General features: G+C 49.8%; 4 protein-coding genes across 4 annotated transcripts; all 4 read left to right on the plus strand.

Moving 5' to 3' along the window:
- Positions 1 to 33: 33 nt before the first annotated feature.
- On the plus strand, positions 34 to 3,690 carry F4807DRAFT_470422 (glycoside hydrolase family 3 protein; the record flags this gene model as incomplete). The annotated part of the gene is made up of 9 exons (XM_048002813.1): positions 34 to 591; positions 648 to 713; positions 767 to 818; positions 873 to 1,156; positions 1,214 to 1,326; positions 1,382 to 1,521; positions 1,575 to 1,678; positions 1,732 to 1,853; positions 1,906 to 3,690. Exons 1-9 carry the CDS (start codon positions 420 to 422, stop codon positions 3,688 to 3,690), a joined length of 2,838 nt encoding a protein of 945 aa, XP_047850742.1. The 5' UTR covers positions 34 to 419.
- A 255-nt stretch (positions 3,691 to 3,945) lies between these two features.
- Positions 3,946 to 4,855, plus strand: F4807DRAFT_241610 (uncharacterized protein). The gene has a single exon (XM_047994286.1). The coding sequence runs from the start codon at positions 4,201 to 4,203 to the stop codon at positions 4,636 to 4,638; it is 438 nt and encodes a 145-aa protein (XP_047850743.1). The 5' UTR covers positions 3,946 to 4,200; the 3' UTR covers positions 4,639 to 4,855.
- A 62-nt stretch (positions 4,856 to 4,917) lies between these two features.
- F4807DRAFT_440392 (uncharacterized protein) lies at positions 4,918 to 6,804 on the plus strand. Its single transcript, XM_047999291.1, has 2 exons — positions 4,918 to 6,370; positions 6,450 to 6,804. Exon 1 carries the CDS (start codon positions 5,107 to 5,109, stop codon positions 6,283 to 6,285), a length of 1,179 nt encoding a protein of 392 aa, XP_047850744.1. The 5' UTR covers positions 4,918 to 5,106; the 3' UTR covers positions 6,286 to 6,370; positions 6,450 to 6,804.
- A 241-nt stretch (positions 6,805 to 7,045) lies between these two features.
- On the plus strand, positions 7,046 to 8,733 carry F4807DRAFT_470424 (heterokaryon incompatibility protein-domain-containing protein; the record flags this gene model as incomplete). Its single annotated transcript, XM_048002814.1, has 1 exon — positions 7,046 to 8,733. The coding sequence occupies one exon, from the start codon at positions 7,046 to 7,048 to the stop codon at positions 8,672 to 8,674; it is 1,629 nt and encodes a 542-aa protein (XP_047850745.1). The 3' UTR covers positions 8,675 to 8,733.
- Between the last annotated feature and the right edge of the window lie 257 nt (positions 8,734 to 8,990).

Below are 8,990 nucleotides of genomic sequence, written 5' to 3' on the forward strand. Positions count from 1 at the left end.
GGTCTTAAGCGGATATTCCGGTTCGAGATTATGGTCATGCCGAGAATCACGTTGTGAAAAGAAAAGAAAAACAAAAACGAATGGGAAAATATGAGACGAAACTAAGGACGGGAATCTAAGACACGAGAACTGATGATGCTATAGACGAGGGTGCTTAATTCGATGAGGGTGTGATGATGGTGTGGGGCGGATCTCAAGCATCAGCAAGGTTGCGTTGATAATAATAAAAAACAAGGTAGCAATTTCAAGGTTTCTGATCAAGATAACCCGAGGAGAGGGGAATGTAACATCACTAACCGATACCATGCTCGTGGAGAGCATCTCGCGCCATATTTATTGTTGATGCCTATGGCTTGAGTGCCATTCATCATGCTAGTGTAAACTCAACACTGCTACTTACTCAAGCTTCACTAACAGCAATGCGGTTCTCCTTGCTGTTGACTCTATTGAGCGCCTGTGGGCAACATCAAGCACAAGCAAATGGATCGCCTCCTAAAAAGGGGTCACTAGCGAGAAACGTCGGCCAGGTCATTTTAGACAAGAGTTCATATGTAGACTCGTTAATTTCGAATATGACAGTCGAGGATCTGGGTGAGTTGGCTAGAGCTCAGATACGCGTTGAATACCAAGACTAACAAATAATCCAGTTCTACAATTGCACCTTATGTTTGGCGGCGACATTGTAGGGGTCGAGTCTAAGAACGAGCTTTATGGTATGCATGCTGGCCATATTAAAGATCTCACATCATATTCACCTAGGGGTTAGACTATGCGATGCGCTTCAGCCCAGACTCACCAATAGGTGCAATGCATGATTGGTACGTCTCATGTGCTCTAATCCAGCCGGTGCCCCTGGACTCACAGCGACATAGGTACCCGCTCAACACTTCTCACTATAACTCCGTTCAGGCATTGACCCTCCAAAAAGCGCGACTGAAGATTCCGCTCATGCATGTGGGAGAGTGCCTTCACGGTGTCGGGTCTTTTAAGCAGTCGATGTTCCCCCAGAGTCTAGGACTTTCAGCTAGTTTCGATACCGATCTTGTGTATCGCGTCGGCAGAGCGATTGGAACCGAGGCGAGGTCGATCGGGATTCATGCCTGTCTGTCTCCCGTCCTTGACATCGGCCAGGACCCGAGATGGGGGCGAATGCAAGGTAAATATCTGCTCTCGGCTCCTAAAAGAAGTTCCTTCCGTTGCTGACACCGAGTAGAGGCGTGGGGAGAAGATAAAGTATTAACTTCGCATATGGGAGTCGCCTACTCTAGCGGCCTGTCTAAGAATGGCTCTTGGTCTGAACCAGACGCCGTCGTGCCAGTGCTCAAGGTATGAATTCTCGCGTCAATGTCTAGGCAAGCTGTTGGTTTATTCTGTTGGATAGCATTTCGCCGCGCACGGAGCTCCTCAGTCGGGACATAATACCGCCCCGTTTATGGGTCACGGAAATCGGCAGGTGTTACAGGATCTCCTTACGCCATTCAGGGCGGCGATCCAACTAGGTGGAGCAAGAGGCGTATTGATGTAAAGGGATTATAGGCAGTCCGGTTTAGTTTCTCGTACTGACTGACGTATAGGGCATATAGCGAGTTTGACGACATACCGGCTCACGTCCACCCCCTGTTATACCAGGCACTTGAAGACTGGGGGTTTGATGGATTCACTATCGCCGATGATACTGGTATAATTAAGCCCATACGACTCGTTCCATATATCATGCTAATTGAGCAATAGGAATGGCCGAGTTACAAGCGGTACATCAGGTAGCAGATTCTGCAGGAAGTGCGATAGGGCAATGGTTTAACGCTGGAGGAATGATCCAATTCTACGACTATCCTCTTGAGGTCTATCTTAATGTGAAATCCCATTCCCGTTTAAATATCTGAAGGGGTATTAACGAAGTTCTAGACAACAAAAGACCTCGTCGCAAATGGTTCTGTGGAATTGACAACTCTACAGTCTCATATTCGCAACATCCTAGGTGTGAAGTGGGATTTAGGCCTATTTGACGACCCTTTCATCCCATCGGGGGTCAATCCTCAGGAAATTGTCAAGAGCCACAGGAACCTCACGCTGGAAGCTGCTCAGAGAAGCATCGTTCTCCTAGAAAACAAGAACTCCACATTACCATTAAAGCCTCAAGCTCAGAAAATCACCAAGATCGCACTCGTCGGCCCGTTCGCTGATGTACTCAATTATGGCGACTATTCTGGTCAATGGGGGCAGTATCCCGCAGACGCGGCACAGACGATCCGCCAAGGAATACTCAAATATGCGAATGGAGGAGATTTTGAGTTGGTTTCTAGCTGGGGCGCAAATACCTGGGAGTATAACTCCCAGTATGTAATACCACCGTACCTCTTGTCGGCGAATGGGACAGCGGGTGGCCTTGCTGCGACGTATTTCGCGGATACTAATTTCACCCAGCCTATGGCATATAGAATCGAGAATCCTGCGCTTGACTGGGGATTATATCCTCCAGACGGTCTACCATCTAATAACTTCAGTGCTATTTGGGAAGGGGAGCTGAAATCTCCTGTCGACATCGACGTAGATGGCTGGATTGGAGCGGCTGTAGGACCCAACACGACTGTTAAGCTCTTTATCGACGGAAGCTTGACCACCTCATATGGAGTAGAGGGTCTTCTACAGTCTAGCAATATCATGGGAAATATCATGAGCTACGATTACATCACGACGAATAGCACACTACCTCCGACCGGATCTGCCCCTTTTACATTCAGAAAAGGGGCAACATACCACATTCGCATCGAATACCAAGCCTTCACTCTCTACAAGACAACCGAAAACGTAAATTCTCTCAATTCGCAGCTCATACTCTTCTGGAACCTCGTCAGTCGGAACGGCGACGCAGTCGACCAAGCCGTCCAACTCGCAAGCTCCTCAGACGTGGTCGTCCTGGCCGTGGGGGCGGCTTGGAACAGCGACGGAGAAAATGGGGATCGAGGCACGCTAGGCCTTATATCAAGCCAGGACATCCTAGCCAAGGAACTATTCAAGTTGGGGAAGCCTGTGATGCTTGTTCTTCAGGGCGGTCGACCCTTTGCGATCGACTACTATAACCAGAGCGCTGCTGTGCTAAGCGCTTTCTTCCCTGGCCAGTCTGGTGGCCAAGCGATCGCGGATGTGTTATTTGGCACGGTAAATCCAGGAGGGAGGATGCCGGTCACCGTCCCGAAGAACGTCGGTCAGCTTCCTGTGTATTACAATTACAAGCCGACTGCCCACTTAGTGAAGTATCTCGATACGGAGTCGTCGCCGGCTTATTGGTTTGGTTACGGGCTGTCGTACACCACTTTTAAAGTATCCGAGTTCGCAGCTATGATAAACGGTACGGTGGCGACGGAATTCAAGGATGGGGATACGATTACGTTTTCGGCTACAGTCAGGAATAATGGTACTGTAGATGGGAGCCATGTAGCTCAAGTATATGTCCTCTCGCGCGTTTCGTCCATCGTGCAGCCTGTTAAGCAGCTTGTCACCTTCCAACGTGTAGACATATCGGCCGGCGAGGAAATTACTGTATCGATGGAGTTGGATACGAGTAGGTATCTAACCATCCTCAACAGGAAAAACGAATGGGAACTGGAGAAAGGATCGTATACGTTTGCGCTTTTGAACCATGGCGGTGACACGGATACAGCGACGAACGTCACTTTGAAATGTGTCTAAAAATCGGGGGCGTACTAAGAGAAAATAATTAGATGTAGATGCAGCAATCGTTAACAAGTTGAAGGTCAACGAATATGCGTTAGCTTCCTAGTAATTTGAATAATAATTTCTAACAATTTTGTGATTCTTTACTTGCTAAAAGACAAACATTTGATGTGGCATGCTCGTGAATATTTTAACGGTTGCCGTGAAGCTAGGCTGCCGCCTAGTGAATTTTGTAGTTAAGGCAACAAACTTTTTCCTTCTCGTACTCTTCATACAACATCGCCATGGTTGTCGTCGCTTCCAACTGTTTGAATTTATCAACCAAATTCTGAAGCAAACCAGTAAGGTCAAACGTCAAATTAATTGCCGAAATTTTACTCACATATTATAATAGGACCACCGTGTTCACCTTGGGCAAAATTCGTTTGCGGTTAAGACGAACCTACATTGAAGCATCAACTTCAGGTGGAAGGAAACACGTCGACACACATCCAATTTGACTCACGTCTTCGTCAAACCTTCAAGATGAGGGAGCGCAGAAAGTCGAACAAGAACGTGGACATGACGTCCCCGTCCACTGCGACTCCTCCTACCGACGTATCCCCATCCACAAAGGCTGTGACAACACCGCGAGGCGGCTCTGCCAAGGACATATCGTCTAGTCCTTTAAACCTACGAATCACAAGTTCCCAAGGACGACCTCTATTCCCCAACTTGCCGAAGCACCCGAAGATGCCTGACACCGAGGGCAAGAAAACAGCAGGCTTCGTCAAACCTGAAGATGACAAGAAGGATTACAAGTGGAACAGTATGGCAGAGATGATCAGTGCGCACGTGGAAGAGTTGAAGGAGAGACCGCCTCTAGGCACGCCCAAGGAGGGGACAAAGCAGGGTGACAAAGTCGATGGAGAATCTCAGCAGACATTGCAGAGCAAGGGAAAGGGAAAAGAGAAGGCAATCTGACCTATGAAGTCGATGGGATTGAAGAAAGGAAATGCTATGCCATGCTTTCCAAGATGTCACTATACGTCTTCGGACAATAAGGTTGAAGATAGCATGAGAGGGTAAAGTCCGTCGCTTTAATTAAAAAGGGGTTGGAGCAGAGTTCTAGTATTGCATCATAAGGCCAGTAAACCGTATAAAGTGGATATCCAATCCATATTCCTCAAGCATGTAACCGCCTAACCTTGAGAGCAACCCCTCCGAAGGAAGGGACCCTAGGGTAACACAACCATCCACCGCCCCACCTGGTGGAACACTACGCTGTACTATTAGGAAGGTTGATTCAGATCCATTTACCTTTGTTACCTTTATTACCCTAAGGGTAAGGCTCTAGGCTAAAATCCGCGCCTTTTAAACTATTTTAATCCTGCGCGTGCCGCGGGAAACAACATTCTAAGCAAAAACAATGACCGAGATAACTTCGGATTCATGTCCACCTCTTCGCCCCGTCCCTCGCCCGAAGCTTCCGATATAACATGTATCGCACCGGAGCCGTTCGAACCCGTACCGCTCATTGCCGACATCTTACGCACCGGCTATTGCGTCCCGGGCTCCGTGTTCTTGGTTGAGGGCGTCGACTCCCTTCACACCTCGAAATCTAAGAGATGGCGCGCCGTGCGCTTGATGCTGGGAGATGGAGAGCTATGCATACAGGCCCTGCTGTCGGCTGAGATGCATAGGTACGTAGATCAGGGTGAGGTCGCATTCGGATCTTATGTTAAGCTGGAACGGTTCCGAATCGAGTGGAAGAACGCTTCTAGTGAAGATGGGGAGAATCCATCTACGGCCAAAGGAAAGGGGAAGGGGCGCGACGATCGTGACCTAGGAGATAAGATGGTCTATTTGGTAGTTGAGGACCTTGCTCTAGTCGGATGGAACAACACCCTTATCGACGCAACAGACGTTGTGGACACCGACGTAGGCGTCGACTCCCCATCTGAATCTCAGGAAAAGCCCGAGGCCATACCTCAATCATCCAACGCAGCCAACCCATCACCACCAAACCACGGCGCATTATCCTTCGACAGCGGCATCGGCATCCCGCAAGAAATCATCGACGCAGACGACGACTTCGAAGTGATAGCCGACGCCTCTTCCAAAGCAACGCAAAACAGACAGGACATCGCCAGCCGCTCCAAGGACCAAACACCACCACCACCACCACCAGCAACAGCGAGCTCCCTACCCTGGTCGAGCAAGGACCCAGACAAGCCGATGAAACTAACAAAGCTGCGCGCGATCCCCAACCTGCCGTACAAGCAGAACTGGAGCGTCAACGTGCTAGCCGTCGTGTCGGCGCTCTCCGACATCGAGCCCTCGGGCCTGCCCCCCTACACGCAGCGGCAGGCGCGGCTCGCCGACCCGTCCACCGACAAGCACGTCCTGCTCACCGTCTTCCTCGACCCGGACCGGTTCGCGCCGCAGGTCGGCAGCGTCGTGCTGCTGCTCGGCGTCAAGAACCACCGCTTCGACGGCGGCAGCCTCAAGAAGTACGCGAGCGACCGCCCGCCCGACGGCCGGGCGTGGTGGTACGAGAACCCGGGCCAGCTTGGCTGGTGCGATGTTGAGGGGTTGAGGAGGTGGTGGGAAGGGTGTCAGTTGCCTTGATTGATGAGGCTGGTGACAGTTATGTCAGATAGGCGCATATCGAGTGTTAGGTCAACGGCGACCTTGGAGCATAGCTAATCATTAGGTAAAGTGCTATTCATTATTATCACATATGGAATAGTAATACAATGTGTACAGTGGCTCAGTCGGTTAACCGCTCACAGCCCACGACATTGGGTCCCACCCAATTTGCCTTCTTTATTAAAGTACATTAATAGGCCTATATGCTTTTTACTGAGGCAATTGCGCATGCCGAATGTAGAATACGATGGCTTCAAGTCTAGGAGACGCCGGTGTTGCAATATGACTCGTAATGCTTCACCAGTACTACAACTTGTAGTTTACTTCGCCCCCTATTTTCATCATATGGGAGAGAAGCGTCGGCGGCCACCGCACTTCCACACATTTTAATTTGCCTCCGACCTATGATTCCGCGGTACAAATCCTCTCACTGAACTTGTACGCATTGACTAGGTATATTTAGTAGGTAGATCATGCGTAATGAATATTAAGTCAAACGTGTCACTGTACTCCAGATAGCCCATAAACGTGACTACATACCTAATGATACTAGGCAACGTTTAACTTACCTTACGAGCAGAGCCTCTTATGGACATAGTAGACCGAATTTGCGAACACGAGTGCTTTACGTATTATACAAGGCTCCTTTCTGTTGGTCAGCTGTGATGTCGTCTTTTCCCAGCTAATGCCAACCAATCTTGAAACTTCGTTCTCTCACATTGGAAGTTTGCTACTCAACATGGCTCCCCTAAATCAAGATCCACATTATCAACATGATAACTTATTCCAAGCACAAATGAACAAGCCTCTCATCCCTCCCACCTCGGAACTTAAGCTGGCGGACCTATGTGCCAAATGCTCTGGAGCTCTGTTCCACGACGGCCACGGAGGATTCAAGGAGAAATTAGATGACAACCAGTCGCCACGACTTCTATTCCCTGTTAAGAGTTATCACGAAAACTATCGCAAAATCTGGACAGATTCCATCCCGAGTCTTCCACGAATTGAGAAATCTGCCCTCGGAGGTTGTGATTTTTGTTTGTTCCTACATAATAGCATATTATCTCGTGATGTGGATAATATGCTAGTACAGTCTATTGGGAAGAAACAAGCGGAATTGGGTACACAGAAAATATCGATATCCGTCGCGTACTGCTGGTCAAGTGGTTCTCCAGATATATATCGTGATCTATATGGCGGAGATACCGTGGAAAAGGAGGTCTGCTCTAGGCAGGACATATTTTCAGCTGAAGATGATGAATGTGAGGAATACCACCTAGACGATGCCGAATATCTCCCAACAGAAGGTGAGAACTTAGGCAAAGGGCACGATTCTGTGGAGACAGAAACCGGCATAAAGCTAGATGACGGTCAGCTGGAGGGACTACTCATCCGACTGGAGTCTCGAGCCACCGGTGAATACATACCACCGTTCTATCTCTGTTGCTATGCTACACAAACGCCTGGTAGTGAGGTTGCCGGCAACTGGCTTGGTCTAGCTCTACCGTCGAGTCAGGATTACTCGGAGCCGCATAGAGCGGAGTGGATGAAACAAGCTCTCCGAAAGTGTGAAGCACATAACCATGAGCTGACCGACGAACATTTCGCTCCCGAACGGCTCATTGATGTGTCATCTCCAAAACCGAGGCTAGTCCTCCGTGGCAAATATCAAATGTCACAGACCAACCCCTACGTCCCGACGTACGCCGCTCTGAGTTATTGCTGGGGTCCACCAGAAGATGCCAGGTTGCAGTTGACTACGACAAAGGAAACTTTTGAGAAGAGGCGAAGGGGTATTGAAAATCATGAGATGACACAAGTCCTCAAAGATGCGGTCTTCATAGCACGGGAACTAGGAATGCCTTATCTTTGGATCGACGCACTTTGTATCACACAAGGTGACACTGGTGACTGGGAGAAGCAATCTGTTGATATGTCAAAGATCTATGGAAACCCAAAGGTCACTCTTTGTGCAGCATCTTCCATGTCTTGCCGAGAAAGCTTCCTGCGCCAGCGAGGCAGTCGAATCCGTATGCCATTTCGTTCGACTCTCCAGCCGAGTATAACAGGTTCATTTGATGTGCAGTTCAAGTACGTCCGGATGGCTACCAACGGGTCCCGAATATTCTCACATCGTGGGATGGACGTTTTCGACCTCGATTTGTCGCAGGCAAATTGGTCGGGTCGTGGCTGGGTATTCCAGGAGAGGTTTTCCTCTAGGTGCAAACTTTCGTTCGGAAATGCCTTCATCCATTATCTATGTGACAAGGGCAGTCAAAGGATGGCCAAGTCATTGATCGATGGCCCATGGTTTATGAGTCTATCGGCTACTCTTGATGGGGACTCCGAAGAGCTCTATCACTCGTAGCGTTCTAAGGTCCTACGACGATACGCACGCTTCAACGTTCATTCCTTTACCAATCACACAGACTTGCTACCTGCATTATCAGGGTTAGCACGATGTTTTATTCAACGGCTACAAGATGACTTTCTGGCTGGGTTCTGGAGAAAGGATCTTCTAAGAAGCTTGCTGTGGTTCGTGCGATACTATGTTGATGGTGGCTGTGGGGGGGGGGGGGGGGGGGGGGGGGGGGGGGGGGGGGGGGGGGGGCGGGGCGGGCGGGGGGGGGGGGGGGGGGGGGGGCGGGGGGGGGCGGGGGGGGGGGGGGGGGGGGGGGGGGGCC

The sequence above is a fragment of the Annulohypoxylon truncatum genome, assembly GCF_022578515.1.
Source record: "Annulohypoxylon truncatum strain CBS 140777 unplaced genomic scaffold F4807scaffold_36, whole genome shotgun sequence".
In the NCBI taxonomy this organism is placed as follows: Eukaryota; Fungi; Ascomycota; class Sordariomycetes; order Xylariales; family Hypoxylaceae; genus Annulohypoxylon; species Annulohypoxylon truncatum.

What these genes read in the sequence shown, in the direction of transcription:
- F4807DRAFT_241610 (XM_047994286.1), top strand. Translation starts at nt 4,201, where the DNA reads ATGAGGGAGCGCAGAAAGTCGAACAAGAACGTGGACATGACGTCCCCG.
- F4807DRAFT_440392 (XM_047999291.1), top strand. Translation starts at nt 5,107, where the DNA reads ATGTCCACCTCTTCGCCCCGTCCCTCGCCCGAAGCTTCCGATATAACA.